At 38.0% G+C, this 19,033-nt stretch overlaps 1 protein-coding gene across 1 annotated transcript in view; it reads right to left on the bottom strand.

Annotated features, from left to right (window-relative positions):
* LOC131258214 (tryptophan synthase alpha chain-like) overlaps positions 1 to 19,033 on the bottom strand; it is a 49,332-nt gene that overhangs the window by 12,781 nt on the left and 17,518 nt on the right. Inside the window, exons 5-6 of the mRNA XM_058259355.1 lie at positions 8,605 to 8,681; positions 6,177 to 6,254 (exon numbers count right to left, since the gene is read on the bottom strand). Coding sequence (XP_058115338.1) covers positions 6,177 to 6,254; positions 8,605 to 8,681 — 155 coding nt within the window. The remainder of the gene's footprint in view (positions 1 to 6,176; positions 6,255 to 8,604; positions 8,682 to 19,033) is intronic.

The raw sequence follows: 19,033 nt of genomic DNA, 5'->3' as shown, positions 1-19,033 counted from the left end.
TATAATCCTAGACCCCTTCCCAATGGCAAATCTCAACCCCCCAGCTAACAACGAAGCCACACTACCACCGATTCCATAGAAAGGAGGCCTTGTATTGGGAGGAATCCCTGGTCCACTAGCACATTGGGGAGGGGCCATGCTTGGTAACAGTCACCCTCCTCTAAAGGTTGGGAGTCCTCCATTCCGGATCTCCAGACCCACTTACCTAGCAAGGCCAACTTAACAACCTCCATATGCCTACTCCCCGTACCTCCTTCATCTACAGGCTTGCACACCTCATTCCAGTTAAGTAAATGAAATATCTTATTAGCCGCACCACCTTGCCATAAGAAATCCCTCATAAGCCCATCTATCTGAGCCAACATAGACTTGGGGCACTTAAACATAGACAAGAAGTAGAAAGGGAGATTAGAGAGGGAAGCTTTGATGAGGGTTATCCTACCACAAAGGGAGAGATATTTGCTTTACCATGGGGGGATAACTTCCTCTCCATTCTCTCCACTAACCTATCTCCGAGGTGCAGAGCAGGCTTGCCCAATCACAGAGGGAAGCCCAAATAAGTCAAAGGGAAAGAACCAGCTTGGCAACCAAAAATCTTAGCAAGTTAGGCTACCTCAACTTGAGAGATATTAACCCTGAGAAGCTCTCTCTTAGCAAAATTAATATTAAGGACATAAACTACCTTGAACCACTTGATAGTTATCCACAAATTAACCACCTTATACTCAGAAGCCTCGTAGAAGAGAAGGGTATCGTCTATAAATTGGAGATGGTTAATAATCTAAGGAAAATTAACAACTTAAAAACCTTCGAAAAGACATTCGGCTTTACCTTTAGAAAGCATTTTACTAAGGGCCTCAACCACCATGACAGAGAGAAAAGGCGACAGGATCCCCTTGGCAAAGGCACCGGGTGGCTTTTAAAAAAACCAAAAGGGGACCCATTACCCAAAACCGAAAATTTTCTAGAAGAAACATAGGAACGGGTCCAATTTTTCCACTGAGCACCAAAACCCAAGTGATTCAACATGTAATCTAAAGGACCAATCCATGTGATCATATGCTTTTCAATGTCCAACTTACATATAACACCTTGCCTTTTCGCCTTAAGGAAAGAATCCAAACATTAGTGGGCCAACGGACCACTTTCTAGGATCTACCATCTGGCCACAAATGCACTTTGGAAAGGCTAAATTACCTTAGGGAGAACCACCTTGATTCTTTGGCTAAGTATCTTAGCAATAATCTTATAAGGAACCAGACTAATGGGTTTGAAAATTTAAAGACTATTTGTACCTTCCACCTTAGAAATAAGGGCAAGCAAAGAACAACCTAACTCGGTCACAATACAACCAAAGTCAAGAAATTCTTCAGCGAAAGCCAACAACAAATCAAGCTTAATTAAATCCCAAAAAGAAGTGTTACTTTAGAATCATAATAAATACAAAGTGGGATTTATCTACTAGATATTTCAAGATGATGATTCGGCTGATTTTGTTTCTCCGGTCCATTTTCATGCTATTGATTGGAAGCTTAGGATCACCCAACTGTCATTGTTTTTGCACCATGGCTTGCTCAAAGTTGCATGAAAGAATGAACGGTTTAGATCGACAATAGGTCACCCCATGTGCCATTTAAAAGGTTTGGTGACGTTGTTAACATCCCTTTGAAGGTGGGAGTTAGCAAAACACACATAGACACAAACACATACATACATACATACATACGCACACACGCATCCATCCATTACACACACACACACACACACACACACACACACACACACACACATGCATGCATCCACCCATAGATGGATGGATCCATCACACACATCCATCCATCCATCCATACAAGCATACACACACACATTACATAGTCCAGGCACACATTTGAAGTGACCCTCTCATTACTCACAAAAGGCCAAAAAACTTACTAGATACAAGGATAAACAAAACTAATGAACCAACCCAGATCCAACTCTATTTTGCTACAAAATAAGTTGTCATATCATTGAGTTACAAACATTCCCAGCTTCCCAAAAGGGACTCCTTTGAGCGACCACCAAATTCGCCATTTACCAATGCCCATTCGATTACAAGGTGGAGTAGCCTTGTAAGAATAACTGTTGGGGATAAGATTTTATTCTAAAAATAAAAAATAAATAAATAATAAATAAATAAAAAATCTTCATTTGCCTTCTTCCATTGCCCCCAAAGGATTGCATAAAAATGCATCCTCCATAATAACTTTTTCCACTTCTTGAAAGGCCTTGCTAGGCCATTCCACCACTACACTCTAGATCAAGATATTAAAAGACCATCTCACCCCCAACCAGAGAAGGAAAGATTCCCACATTTCTTTCTCTACCTGGCATCATCATCATCACTGCCGCCACCACTACCACCATCCAAGCCTTATCCCAACTAATTGGGGTTGGTTACATGAATCATTTTCTACCATTCCAATCTATCAAGGGCCATAACTTCAATTAGAACATAGATCATTGTGTCTTTTCATACTCCACTCGCGTCCTTTTGGGCCTTCCTTTGCCCTTTTAAAGCCTTCAACTTGTACCACCTCACTCCTAACAGGTGTGATTCTTGACTTGCATTGCACATGACCAAACCATCTATGTCTACTTTCCCTCATCTTGATACCTATTGGTGCTACTCCTAAATTCCTTTGAACGCATTCATTACTAATTCTATCCTTCCTCGTCTAGCCACTCATCCATCTTAACCTCCTCATTCAACTACACTCATCCCAACACTCTATCCCATAAAGCATGGCTGATCTTATAGCCGTCCTATAAAATTTCCCTTTCAGTTTGAGTGGTACACGATCATCACATAAAACTCCAGACACACATCTCCATTTCATCCAGCCACTTGAATTCTATGGGCAACATCCTTCTCATCTCTCCACTCTCACAAATTATCGACCCAAGAAATCGGAAGCGGTCATTTTGGGAAACTTCTTGGTTAACAATCATTACTAATTCCTAGTTCCCACTCATATTGTTACTAAAATTGCACTTCATCATCTACTGTTTAATCCAACTAATTTTAAATCCTTTAGATTCTAAAGGATATCTCCATAAATCTAGCTGTGTTTATGCCCTCCCTCATCTTGTCAATTAAAACCATGTCATCTAAAAACAACATACACCATGGGATCTCTTCTTACAAATGCCTCATTGACTTGTCCATAACCAATGAAAAAAGGTACAGGCTCAATGCCAACCCCTGGTGCAAACCTACGGTAATTGGGAACTCACTTGTCTCTTCACTATTGGTACTCACATTAGTTGTTGCTCCCTCATACATAAATGTCAATATATCCTCTTGAAATTAATTTCTCTCTCAATACCTACTAGATTAACTCTTTAGGAACCCTCTCTAAGTCAATAAAGATAATGTAGAGATCCTTCCACCTCTCCTTATATTTCTCCATCACTTGTCTAAGTACAAAAATAGCTTTAGCAGTAGATCTCCCTGCTCAATTACTCGTTCCCAAAGTTTCATAGTATGGTTCATAAATTTAATCCCATAATAGTCAGTGTAGCTTTGTATATCTCCTTTATTCTTATACATAGGTACCATGGTACATTTCCTCCATTAGTCTAGAATTTTCTTCGATCTTACAATCTTGTTGAACAACTTTCTCAATCAAAATAACCTAGTATACCCCATACACTTCTAAACCTCTATTGGTATGCCATCTAGTCCAAGGGCCTTTCCTGTTTTCATCTTCAACAAAGCTTCTTTCACTTTAAACATACTAATCCTTTGAAAGTATCTAATTCCATGGACTCCAAAGTTGATGGTTCCTTCTATCTCTATGCTCTCAGAGTGATTGCCATTGAACAAGTTTCGAAAATAACTTCACCACCTTTCATAGATCTCATTATCCTAGACTAGTACCCTCTGGTCATTGCTCTTAATGCATCTAACATGATCTAGATCCCTACTCTTCCTCCCACTTATTTTTGCAAGTTTGAAGACATCTTTCTCACATTCTCTTGTCCCTAATTATTGTAAAGATCATCATCAGTCTTCCATTAGCCTCACTTACCACTTTCTTAGTAATCTTTTTGGCATTTCTATATTGATCAACATTTTCATCATTTCTAGTCCTTTGCTAGAGAATGAAACATACACACTTCTCATTAATAGCTTTTTGTACATCGTCATTCCAGTACCAAGTTTCCTTATATGATTGGATTTTCCCTCTAAATACTCATAAAACATCTTTCAACACTTTCCTAATGCACTCAACCATCTCATACTACATAACGTTCACTTCCTCCTCGACATTCCACTTTCCTTCTTCCTAAAATTTATTTATGAATAACATTGTTTTTTCTCGTTTTAAATTCCACCACTCAGTTTTAGACACCTATTAATTTCATTCCATTTCTTCCATCTCTTGACGTAAACATCCATATGCATAAACCTATGTTGCACGATCAAACTCTCTCCAGGTATCAGCTTGCAATCCTTACAAATTTGTTATGTCTCCTGAGTAGAAAGAAATATATTTGGCTTATATATAATCCACTTTTGAAAGCTATTAAATACACATCTCTATTTGTGAAGTATGTGTTTACTAGAGCTAGATTGTATGCCATAGCGAAATCAAGGATAGCTTGCCCCATCTAATTTCTTCTCCTAAAACCATATCCTCCAGGTACCCTCTCATATCCTCTACTTTCTTTTCTTACATGACCATTTAAGTCTACTAATACAAATATCCTCTCTCCATTCAGAATTTCTTGCATTAGTGCATCCATATTCTCCCAAAATATTCTATCCTCTGACTCTACCTGCAGCATATATTCACTAACAACATTGGTTATCTCCTCTCCTAACACAAGTTTTATTAATAAGATCCCATCACTTACTCTCTTAACAGCTATACTATATCCTTTAAATCTTTATTACCACTTTTCCCTACCCCATTTCTATTATTTTCATGATTGATTGTAGGATCCCAAAAAAGGCACAATGCCCTTTTAGCAGGTTATGGTCCCTTGTAATCTCTCACATAACCTTATCTTTTATTTAGAAGATTCTAGTACTTCATAACAAACCTGAACTAAATAAACATCACTACAATCAATCATGACAATTTGACATTCATGCAGAAAAATATCAGTATCACTGATTTGTAACTGAGATTTATTTAAAACCTGAAACAAAATAAACAAACCTACAAAAAATCACGACGATTTGACATTCATGTAGAAAAATACCAGTAGAACTGTTTTGCAATTGAGATTAATTTTAAAAATGACCCAAATATTTAGTACGATCACACAATCAGCAGTTTGCAAATAGTCTTAGATTCGGACTGCAAATTAATTGGAAGATATGGGGAATTGCTCTAAAACACAAACCATTGAATTTCTCTTCTGACTATAGTAGCATTGCTCCCGAAACAAAAGGAATTGTTGGATCCGTTATGACAACAAAAGATATGATCTCACAGTGGAAAACATGGATGGACTAGAATATCACTTCTTTTTTTAATTTAAAACTGTTATTTATTCCACACACACACACACACACACCAAAAAAAAAGGTTAATTAATAATGGAATGGATTGTTTATAGAAGTTCTCTGTTTAATTCTCCAAGCATATGGCAGTTCATCTCTAGAAGGAAATAGATACTATTTTCTAAACAGTTAATTTGAAAAACTCATTTTCAATGGAAGATATAGAACAATGCCAAATAAAAAAGAGAGTGATAATTTTCAATGTGGCCATCAACAGTATTTATTGATCTGGCTCAAATTCCAATATTTGAACAAAATAGCATTCTTCCAAGACTAGGAAAAAAAAGAAAGACAGTGTACAATAGCTTTAGTATGAAATAAAACAAAAAACAGAAAGGAGCTTCTCTTGCTAGGTAATGCGCAAATGAAGTTTGCCTTGGCTAAAAGCATAACAAATAATTGGATGTCATCAAAAAGATATAATGAAGCATTCATAATCAACTCTATTAGAAATGTCAATATGGAAAAATAAGTGTCATTGAATAAATAAACCTGTTGAAGTAAATCTCACCACTGCAATTCCTTGATAAAAATCAAAATTCCACAAATTCATCCACAATTGATTGAAACCTAAGCTCAACTGAGGAAAGAGGCATGACACTATAGAAACGGTACTTACGAGGTATACAAATCCTTCTGAAGCTTTAGCAATGTCTTTCATTCGATCTGTTGGAGTAGTGGGTGTTGTGAGGAGCACCTCCAATGACAGAAAGGAATTAGTATGACTTTTGTATTCTAATATAAATGGAAAGAGAGAATGATACTCAGATTGATCAAGAAGGAAAAAAACCAGGTAATTTGCCCAGTGGAATATCAATCCACTTGAACTTCTGTAAAAAGCAAATATATAATTCAAGACTCATGCAGAAAGAGTAAAGAAAATAAAACAACCAGAAGTGAACAAACCTAATATAAATAGAAAGAGAGAACGATGCTCAGATTGATCAACTAGGGAAAAAAAACCGGGTAATTTGCCCAGCGGAATATTAATCCACTAGAACTTCTGTACAACACAAATATATTATTCAAGTCTCATGCATAAAGAGTAAAGAAAATAAAACAGCCATAGAAGGGAACAAGCTTGCAACTAGAAGGCACCTTAAAACTTCATTATACTTAGGTGACTAGGTCACAGATGATCAATGTAGAATTGGCCGGTACCTACTACTTCTTGATTAAGAATTGTAAGTACTATCACTGGTTAAAGACTGGATAACAGCTAAGCGTGTTCTCTCTTGTAAGAAATCAGTGCAATAGTAACCAAAATGAATTTATTTCCTCTAATAACATCATTCGAAACACAATAATCACTTAAAGAAGAAGTGTCACATCTATCCATGCATGCATGCATACATTCATACATGTCATCCATACATACATACATTAATAAATCCATCCATCCATCCATGCATACACACACTAATACATCCATCCATCCATGCATACATTAGTACATCTAACTACCCATCTATGCATACATACACTAACACATCCATCCATCCACGCATACAAACATGCATCCATCCATCCATGCATATATAAATACACACACACACACACACACACACACACACACACACACACACAAGATCCATCTATCCATCCATCCATCCAACCATCCATACATCCATCCAACCAACCAACCATCGATCCATCCGTGCATACATACATACACACATACATGATCCATCCATCCATCTATGCATATCTACATACATACACACAAACATGATCCATCCATCCATACGCGCGCGCGCACACACATACATGATCCATCCATGCATGCATACATATGTGATCCATCAATCCATGCATACTTGCATACAACCATATATGTATATCCATCCATCAATCCATTCATGCATATACTAATGCATCCATCCACCCATGCATGACAACATGAATCCATTGATCCCTACATACATGCACAACACATCCATCTATAAGACATCTATTCATCCATCCATCAATGCATATATCCACACATACACATATACATCCATCCATACATGCAAACATAATTATGAAATGAAATAATAATTTTTTTTAAGTAAACAGATCTTTTATTTTTTTTCATAATTTTTAAAACTCAAAAAAAAAAATTGTTGAAAAATCCAACAAATCACTCTTCAACGTCCATCCATAAAAAGAAAACATTAACAAGTTTTTGCATGAAACAGTGTCAATATTTTTTAAAATAAAACAATTGTTTATTTATTTTTATTTTTATTTTTTTGCAATTTTGAAATTTTAAATATTTCAACAAAATGGAAGCATTGAAGAGGAGTGGTCAAAATTTAGTCCCCAACCAGATCCCCAATTTTTTATTTTTTAGTTTTTTGAATTTTTCTAATTTTTGCATATTTACGCACGTTTTCTCCCTTTCCCAAAATTTTCCCCAAAATGAGGGATTTGATTCACAAAAAAGGAAGGGTAGTAGTTGAAATCCACTCCCCAACCATAGCTCCAAATTTATAAAATAACTAAATATTTTTTTTTTTCTAATTTTCACATGTTTTTCCCATTTCCCAAAATTTCCCACAAATTGAGGTATTTGATTCACGAAAATGGAAGGGGAGTGGTCAAAATCCACTTCCCAACCAGATCCCCTAAAATAAAATAAAATAAAAAACTGATTTTCTATTCAAAAGAAATGTTTTTCTTGATTCCGGCCTACCAAGCTTTCAATCCGTAATTTCTCCCCCAAATAAGAGGTTTGATCCACAACAAAGGAAGATGAGGTGCTGAAATCCCTCGATTTTTTTTAATTTTTGTTTTTTTACAAAAATGGATTTCTTTTTTTTTCTGAATTTCAGACCATTTACACATGTACAGTGGGCTTTGAGATATCGCTGTCACAATTGAACCCTGGAATATGATTTACAGTTGATATTGTTTTCCCCCTTTATCTTGCATTATTGTGACAACTGACATTAAGTGCTCATGGTAATTCTAAATATTAATTAATGCTTCAGCAGCAAGTATTTACAACCTAAATAAGCCAAAGATTCAAAACTTGAATTCCCAAAGAGGGGGGGGTGCCTTACTAACTCAATTTTATTTTTAACAGCCTCTTCTCTCAAAATCTTGGTCTCCTCCAAAGGGACATCTGGCACCACAAGTCCTGCAAAGTATGATAACTATTAGGCACAATTCGTCCATTGGTCAAGGATGATTTTTATTCAGGAAAATCTATTAGCCACTAAACTAACACCATGCCAATGACTATTGAAGAAAATAAAACATCAACGGTGACCACTCATTGAAGCAATATTAGAAGGGGTATGAATCGTAAGATCCAGTGTTCGAAATATTGGTATCGTGTCACGTATCACACCCTTGGGATACAGATACGTATCGATTATCACATGGTATGTATCAGTTGTATCGCGTAATGTATCGCTGATGTCGGAAACATGGGGAAACATTGGAAATCGGTAGAATTTTTCAATGAAATTTCAGTGATTATTAAAAAAGATATCAATACACACTTACAAATCAAAACATTACAAAAGCAAAGTATACATAATAGGTTTTCTTTGTATGGGGTCCTAATCTATGCGTTGTCTAACTAAATTGATGCAAGTATATTCAAAGTTATTCATATAATTTATAAATGTAAGAAGACGAGTGGAAACACAAGCAATACATTCAAAAGCAAAAGAAGAATCACTAAATCAGGTTACATACATGTTTGATTTTATGTTTGGAGACAGATTGCAACCAATTTGCGAGAAATTGGGAAAATTTTAATTTTTTTAAAATTTTTCACAACTCGGTCCTTCTCCTCCAAATCTCAAAATTGAAGCTCCCAATCCATGATTTTTCATACAAAACATGAAAAATCATGGATTTGTAAAAAATTTGACACTGATTTAACATGATTTACAGAAAAAAAAAATAAACAAATAAAAGATCGAAAATAAAAAAATGCTCACTGGATCGAACATGTGGGATATCTCCCACTAGTGCGTTTCATATCGCACAGGTGGGATACAAGAAATATCGTGGGATATATCGGCCAATATCGTCGATATTTAAAACACCGGTATGATCCATTGTTCTAAGTACCAATATCGGCTAAAATATCAGCAGCTATATCAATTTTCCCAGGTGTGTGATAGGAAACATAGCTAGAATATGAATTTGCAAGATACCGTCGATACTATTTCCATAACAGCCAATGAGTTGTAATATTGAATTTATTGTGATATATAATATATTGGACTCAACTTTAGTTATATAGATACATTATGTTGGTTGAAACTTGCAATATTTTGCTAGTCTTAACCAAAATAAAGTATTTTAGTGAAAATTTCCCAGGTCTGTTCGGGGGGGGGGGGGGTACGCATATTCTTTATTCTGTTTAGTTTTTGAATTCTGTTTGCAAGTGTGTTTTAACAAGGTAAATTTTTTTATTCTGTTTAGTTTTTGGTTGTATTATTTGTATTATTTGTGTTTTATTGCTCATATTGTTTGGATTTGAATTATATGAACTCATTTTGGATATAATTACATCATTTATACCTATAAAAAAATTTGCATCACTCATTGCCAGCAGCACATAGTTGTCCCCTTAACAATGGAAAGTGATTATGCATAGTTTTTTTTGGGTAATGTTTCGAGTTCTAAGTGTGTAATCATGTATCTTTTAACATGTCCTAAAGTTTCACTGAAAATTTCCATCATTGACCCTAAGTTTTCCTCATACCGCCATACTTTATATGATATCTATGGTATTTCCCATTCTTAAAGGTGTGATGCCACATGAGATATCCATACATAAAATATTAGTATGATCTTATACAACTACTTTTTACCATATTACAGTAAATAAGTTGTATCAGATACCCGGGGATTCCAAAAGAAATATTCATATATTTCACCCAACTCTGCATGGATCACCATGCCAAAAGAACACTGATACAAGACAACTAACCACTTGCTCTAAAAGCTTGAACTGATAAAGCATGGCGAATCAATCCCTTTATCTCATAGCCCAGGCCCCACATCGCATGAGTTAGGATCTCGGCCGAACCCCCCTCATGGGCCCCACTTCACATGAGTTCCGCCTCATATGGGCCGCCCACCCCAAGTGTGTCACTGCATCCACAAGCCACCCCACTGGAGCCCAATGTGAAAATGCCCCTGCATTAATCACCCCTGGTGAGGAGTCTCGAACACGAGACATTCTGCTCTAATACCACTTCGATGCAGGACAACTAGCCACTTGCTCTAAAAGCTCGAACTGATAGTGCATGGCGAATCAATCCCTTTATCTTATAGCTCAGGCCCTACATCACATGGGTTAGGGCCTCGGTCGAACCCCCCTCGTGGGCCCCACTTCACATGGATTTCGCCTCACACGGGCCGCCCACCCCTAGTGTGCCCCTGCATCTCACAGGCCAACCCACTCGAGCTCGGTGCCTCGGTGTGAAAATGCCCCTGCATTAAACACTGATTGATGATCTAATCATTATAACAAATTAACAATGACCTCTTTTGTTTATTGTTATAACTATTCTTTTCCAAGAAATTAATTGTATAGTTAGGATTCTCGAATAAAAGTGACTTTTGAAAAACTTGAGCCATCCACGACCGGTTCTAGCAGATGCATCATATAGTTTTGATGATTGGACTTCTTATTATGCTTTATGGACCATGCAATTTCAAGCTATTGATAAGATAGTCAGGGTTAATAAGTGTGATCTTGTTCAGTGGCTGTAGATTTGACCACATGGACAGTTCAGATAGATGAATTAAATTACCTACTCATCCACTAGATAACAACTACTTCCCATGGGGATCATGAAAAAAGGAGGACATAAAAACATGACCTATTTTCATAAAACCGCTTGTGCTAGAAGACAATCCAACTACATTCTCATTTTTGAGGAAGTAATTCTACCCTTGCTAAAAAAGAGGATTTATGCAAATGCATTATCAGTGATTGTCCCCATCATCCAACATTCAGTGGGTTGCAGTTCGACACATTATTGACAGTAGAATCTAGTATTTCCAGAAGAGCGCTTCAGTTTAGAAGAAATCATATGCATTTTATTTTATTTTTATGTTAAAGGAGACGGAGCGCCAGGACTAGTTAGCTTACAATGCCATTTTACCAAAGAATGGTGGGACATTATCAAAGATGATCTAGAAAGGGGGGTAGAGACATGAACGCTCATTGCATCAACTCCTAAAAAAGCAGGAGCCATAGAATCCAAGATTCCCGTCTTATAAGTCTTCAAGGTAGCTTGTACAAAATCATTGAGAAGTTTCTAGGAACAACACTCCGGAAGGTCTTCAGAAGTATCATTTCTCAGGCACAAACTGCTTTTATTGCAGGAGGAGATAGAGTGGATTTATAGCCAAGGGAATTGCGGGTTAATGTCATAAAATGGGCTATAAAGGATTTCTTCTCGAGGTTGACAAGGAGAAAACTCACGATTATGTTGAATGGAAATTTCTATACTAAATTCTTGATAGAATGGGAGTGTTCGAAGTATCGGTATCACTACAAGTTTCGCTGGCTAGGGATATGGAAACAATATCGATATCGCTGATAACCGGAAATACGGCGAAACATAGGAAAACGGTGGTATTTTCAACAAAACTTCAGGAGATGTTAAAATGTACATATTTGCATATTTAGAAATAAAAAATCGCAAAAAGAATGCATACATAACAAGTTTCCATTTAATGTGGCCTTAAAAGCATGTGTTGTTGTAAGAAATCAGTCCAACCATCCCATTCGGCCTATTTAACCATCCAACCTTCCATCCAAACATCCATCGATATTACAAAATATCAACAAAAAATTATATTTCACCAAGAAATCATCAACAATTGGAAAGGAAGCGAAAGATGTTGGTCTCAATATCGCACATGTTGCGATATCGATAATATCGAGATATTATCAATATTATCAATGACAAATTGACCAATACATACAACCATGTGCCCATGAAAAAATTGAAATAATTTTTTTCTAATAAAAAAAATTAATGATATCAATACGTTGGAAATGTTATTGAAATATCATCGATGCTCTTATGAGACAAGCATTACCTAGAATTTACATAGTCGAAAATATCGGTGATACATTGGCGATATCAATGCATTGGCAATACAAGCGACACCTAGAATCTTCTTTTTTTTAACACACACACACCCCAACACACTTGCGCAATAGTGGGATTTCACCACCTATGGATACTCGAACCCTTGACCGGGTGTTGAAACTCTTGAGAGTCTACCACCGGAGCAAGAGTAAGGATCCACCTAGAATTTACATAGTTGAAAATATTGGTGATTACGTTAGCGATATTGATATGTTAGCGATACTTAGCTATTCATTGCTAATACCTGGAATTTCCAATACTACCAACGTTATCGGTATCGCTGAGCTGGAGATAAACATAATATCGGAGATATTTCGATAATATCGGAGATAATTCAAACACTCATGCAGCCAATTATGGAGAAGCTGGATCAGAACTTATATCTCATTGTGCGGGTTTTCCATATTGATTAATGGAGTCCCCATAAAAGTAGCTGTGAGATTTGATAGGGAGATTGTGTTCATAACTGTGGCAAACTCCCTAAGTAGACTTCTAGTAAGAACTTCACGGAAGGTCTTTTATAGGTCATGAGGATTAATATAAAAGGTATTAGAATAGCTCGTGCAATTTGCAGATGATGTTATATCAACTTCGGAAGCCTAGGCATTAAAAAATATCCTTGGTAATATCAACGAAAAGGATTAATCTGGCAAAAAGCAATGTAACTGGTTTGAATCTCGAAAATAATGGGGTCAATGATTTAGACCAGATTTAGCCTAGCTTCAAAACGTGAAGCGCCCCTTCTTAGGGCTATTCCATCAGGGTCATGGGGCCTAAAAGGGGCCTTTGAAGCTAGCTATTCCTTGCTGTGACCAGTGTTCGAAATATCGGTATCACGCTATGTATCGCACCCTTGGGATACAGATACGTATCGGTTATCGCATGGGATATATCGTTTGTATCGCATAATTTATCTCACTTTTTGGAAAACATGGGGAAACATTGGGAAAATGGTTGAATTTTTCAATGAAACTTCAGGGATTGTCAAAAAAAATCTTAATACACAGTTTTAAATCATAACATTGTGAAAAAAATTGCATACAATAGGTTTCCTTTGTATAGGGTCCTAAGCCAAGCGTTGTCTGATTGAACTAAGGCAACTATATTAAAATAAAATGCATAATATTTATAAATGTATCAAGACATGTATGAAAACACAATTATTATTAGGGCAAAAAAATTCTAACATCTTATTAGTGGACACTTAATTGTTAAAATAAAACCATTAGACACAATTATTATTATGTGGGCCACACCTCAATGTGTGCGTGATATATCTACACTGTCCATCCTTCTTGCCAATTCATTTTAGGACATGGGCCCAAAAATGAAGCAGATCCAATTCTCAGGTGGACCACACCACAAGAAACAGTGGGCCTTAGGAAGCTTTTAATGGTGGACCACACCATAGGAAATAGTTTTTAATAACCATTGAAAACCTTTTATGGGCCATAAATGTTTTAGATCAAGCTGATATTGCATTTTCTTTCCATCCAAATCTGTATGACCTTATCAATAGGTTGGATGTTCAATAAACATTATCATGGACACTAGGAAGCTTTTAATAGTGGAAGTTCAATGATCACCTTTTCTAGTGGTGTGGTCTACCTGAAACTTTTATCAGCTTCATTTTTTGGATCATATCCTAAAATAATATGGAAAAACATATGGATGGCATGGATGTATAATACATCTATCGAGATGGGCCCTATGGTCAGGGCCTCACCCACATCGCTGGTGGGGTCCTACTCCCCAAGTTGCGCGTGTACGCATATTTCCAACGAAAGCGGGAAGTTCCTACACTGAGATGCTAGGTGGAGCCGCCGTGATATTTGTGAGAAATCCAAACCGTTCATCCATTTTGTGAGCTCATTTTAGGTCATGCGACCAAAAATGAGGTGGATCCAAAACTCAAGTGGGTCGGACGAGAGTAAAAGTCGGTGAAAGAGTTTCCCACTGTTGAAACCTTCCTAGGATCTACCTTGATGTTTATATGCCATCCAAACCGTTTATAAGGTCATTCCTACTCAGATGAAGTGAAAACACTAGAAACATGACTTGATATGAAACTTTGTGGCCATACAAATGTTTCAAATAGTAGTCACTGAATCCTCACTGTTTCCTTGTGTGTCCCACTTGAGTTTTGGATACACTTCATTTTTTTATCACATGTCCTAAAATGAACTCCCAAAACGGATGGGCGTGTGGATTTATCACAAACACTACAGTGGGCCCCACCTAGCATCCCCGCGTAGGAACTTCCTAAGAAAGGATTTTCACGGGAAATCTGTGTCTCGTGCTCAATCCATGTGGAACAGCAATGTGGGTGAGACCCTGACTGTGGGCCCCACCATGATATATTTGTTGTATCCACACCGTCCATACATTTGGAGAGATCATTCTAGGTTATGAGCCAAAGAATGACGCTCATCCAAAGCTCAAGTGGATGCCACCACAGAAAACAATGGGGACAGTGACGACCACCGTTGAAACCTTCCTAGGGCCCACCATGATGTTTATTTGAGATCCAACCTATTCATAAGTTCATGGAGATATGGACTATGGGAAAACACAAATATTAGCATGATCGAAAACTTCTGTGGCCCTCAGGAAGTTTTTTATGTTAAGCATTCAATTCCCACTATTTTCTGTTATGGGGTCCACTTGAGCTTTGCATATGCATAGTTCTTCGTCCCATGACCTAAATTGATCTATCTAAACAAATGGACGGAATGGATATAAAATATATACATCAAGATGGGCCTCATCGTATGGGTTGCACCATCTTAAGTGCAACTGGAGTTGCACCAAATCCAGGAGGACTTAGAATCGGAAGCGGATTGCGTACTAAGTAAACTCTATGGGGCCCACCATCATTCATGCATTTTATCAACTCTGTCCATCCGTTTTATCATATAATTTTAGGGCTTTAGACCAAAAATTAATCATATCCAAAGCTCAAGTGGACCACACCACCTGAAACAGTGTGAATTGAATTCTACCATTGAAAATTTCTTGGGGGCCCACAGAAGTTTTAGATCAAGATGATATTTGTGTTTTCCCTTCATCCATGTCTGTTTGATCTTATGAATAGTTTGGATGACAAATAAACATCACTGGGGTCCTTAAAAAGGTTTTAACGGTGGAAATCAATACCTCCATTGTTTCCTTTGGTATGGTCTACTTGAGCTTTTGATATACTTCAATTTTGGGCTCAACCCCTAACATGATGTGTAAAAACGGATGGACGGAGTGGATAAACCACATGAATTCACAGTGGGCCCAACAGAAATTACTCAGTACCATAAGAGCGTACTAAGTAACTCAGTATGCAATCCAATTTCCTCATAATCAAAAGAAGAAACCCAACTCTTCTTCTCTATTAAAGGCGCAGCCCGCAAGCCCTGCGATTTCAAATCCATTCAAAATCCCAAAAATCTCTCTTCTTTCTTTCTTTTCTTCAAAATCCCTACCCAAATCCCAAAAACCTCGACGAAAATCTGATTTCTTTCAAAGCGATTCTATTCGGAAGGGAAAAAAAAAAGGGTTTTAAGCTTATCCGGCATTGTCGACGACTGGCCCACCAAATCTAGTTGAAGGCCACCCCTTCAGGCAGATTTGAGGCAAGAGATTTTTTCCTATTTATTTTTTTTCAAATTTCTGGAATAGTAGGTGGTTATGAAGATATTCCAACGATATCGTGTATGCAATCAACGGAAAAGTCATGATAAATGCCAATATATCATCGATATCGGCAACATCGCATGATATTTGATGATATTTGTGTGATATATCACACGATACACAGGATTCCGTGATTTTTTTGTATTTCTGAGGGAAATCTTAGGGGTTTCGTATCGCCGACCATCGATAACGATAATATCGGCCGATAGCATCAATATTACGAACACTAGCTGTGACTGCTAGCGCGTGTTGGCTTCTTTGAAGTTGAGCTGAGAAACAAAAACGAGTTGCTAACCTCTCCCTGAAGCATTTGGGGAAACCTTTGTGCATTGGAAAATCATCTCAGGAAGTGTGGGATGCCCTAATAGAAAGGTTCAAATGAAAGCTACTGTGTAACAGAAGAATTTTAATTGGGAAGGATGACCATGTGGCATTCGTGCACACCCACTTTGTGAACTAGTCAACTTACCACCCAAGTGTAGTCAAACTACTAGAAAGAGAAGGAAAACACACAAGATAGACTTGAAGGCAATAGAACTTGTATTACACTAGAGAACTCGAGAGCTAACAACTTTTGAGGTTTTTGAGATTGATGATGACCCCACTTATAAACACTTAGGTCTAGAAACCTTTGTAACTTTATATGAATAGCTAGGATGGTTCCTTGTGGTGATCATCCCACGACTAGGAATACACTAAAAACCTTGTAGATAAATTCTAAACAACTCTTGCTAGAAGATCAAAGAAGTCTAAAATATTTTAGGGAGATCTCTACAGTATCTAGACTCTTCTACTATGTACAAGCCTCTCTCTATATATAAACAAGTAGCACCATAATTGGCTAAGTCACTAATTTAACCTCCTGCAGATGTTTGGTCCATGATAATGTCCCCCGCCTATTGTGTTGCCCCACTCGTCAACCCTTCATTTGATGATCTTCTATGTCGATTACTTGAGTTGTCATTGGGTATTGCCATCTCGTGCTTGACTCCTTGTTACCCTCAATTAGATGCAAGGCTGAGATAGTCCCAATCTTAGCATTCCCCTTTCCTCTATTCCTTATTTATGCTTTCATTGGATTATTTTGGAGCAATAGGGGCTTATTGTGGTGGAAATTGATCATCCAATTTGATATTTATTTGAATTCTTATATTTATATTTCAATTTCAATTTCACCTTCATGCTCTTCCTGTGGTAAATATGTTCCTCTGTAGAGACATATATGTGCCTATGTAAGGATATTTTGGACTTCTTAGTAAAAAAGAAAAAACAATTAATTAGTCTACCACAACATTTTTTTCTTTTTTTGTCAGCTTGTTAGTACACCCCACTATCAGTTGACACTTCACTATTAGCCACCCCCACTAGGGACCGATACCAAGACCTCAGTGTTGAAACGAGGTATCTTTCACTCAGTCTACCACTTGAGCTATGAGACTTACTAGGACATTCACTCTAATCTTCTCCTCATATTGCTCCTCCTTCCTCCTTCCGTTGCTCCTCTTCTCCTTCTCTTTCTTTGCCTCGTCCTCCTCTTCCTGCTCCCTCCTGCTCATCTCCTTTTCATTTTCCTATTCCTTCTCGTTCTCTTGTTGTTGCTCCTCTTCTCCTTCTCCTTCTCCTTTTCCTTCTCCTTCTCCTCCTCATGTTGTTCCTTCTGCTTCTTCTTCTCCTTCCTCCTCCTGTTGCTCCTTTTGCTTCTCTGTCCTCCTTCTGTTGCTCCTCAACTCCTCCTACTCCTACTGCTTCTTCTCCTTCTCCCTATTCCTTATCCTCCTCCTACTTCCCATGCTCCCTCTTCCCCTTTCTCCTCCTATTGTCCCTTTTCCCCCTCCTCCTCCTCCTCCTTTTCATGCTGCTCCTTCTCCTGCTGCTCCTCCTCCGCCTATTGCTCATCCTTCTTCTGCTTCTCCTTCTCCTCTTTCCATCCTGCTCCTCTTATTATTGTTGCTTCTCTTCTCCTCTCCTCCTTCCTCTTATTCCTCCTTCTGCTTCTCCTTCTCCTCCTCCTCCTCCTCTTATTGTTGTTGCTTCTCTTCTTCTCTCCTCCTTCCTCCTATTCCTCCTTCTGCTTCTCCTTCTCCTTCTCCTCCTCCTTTCCCTCCTACGTCTTCATGTTCTTCTCCTGCACATGCTTCTTCCTCTTCTTCTCCTCCTCCTCCCACTCCTCATGTTGTTGTTGCTAGAGGAGGAGCAACGGAAGGAGAAGGAGAAGCAAGAGGAGCTTCTGCTTCTTCGTCTTCCTGCTTCTGCTTCTTCTTCTTCTTCTTCTTCCTCTTCTCCTTCTACTTCTTCTCCATCTTATCCCCCTCCTCCTTATCCTCTTGCTTCTTTTGTTTCCTCTCCTTCACCTCTTCCTCATGCGTCTCCTTCTGCTCCTCCTCCTCCTCCTCCTTATTCTCCTTCTTCCAATCCTCATGCTTCCTCCTCCTTCCTCTTCTTCCTGTTGCTGGTCCTCCTCCCTCCTCCTGTGTCCTTAATGTAGGGGCATTTTCACATTGGGCGCAAGTGGGGTGGCCTGTGGGATGCAGGAGCACACTCAAGGTGGGCGGCCGTGTGAAGCGGAACCCATGTGATGTGGGGCCCATAAGGGGGGTTCGGCGAAGGTCCTAACCCATGGGATGTGGGGCTTGGGCTATGAGATAAGGGGATTAATTCGCCATGCATTATT

The sequence above is a fragment of the Magnolia sinica genome, chromosome 10 (assembly GCF_029962835.1).
Source record: "Magnolia sinica isolate HGM2019 chromosome 10, MsV1, whole genome shotgun sequence".
Taxonomy (NCBI): domain Eukaryota; kingdom Viridiplantae; phylum Streptophyta; class Magnoliopsida; order Magnoliales; family Magnoliaceae; genus Magnolia; species Magnolia sinica.
This window is presented reverse-complemented; position numbering and strand designations above follow the sequence as displayed.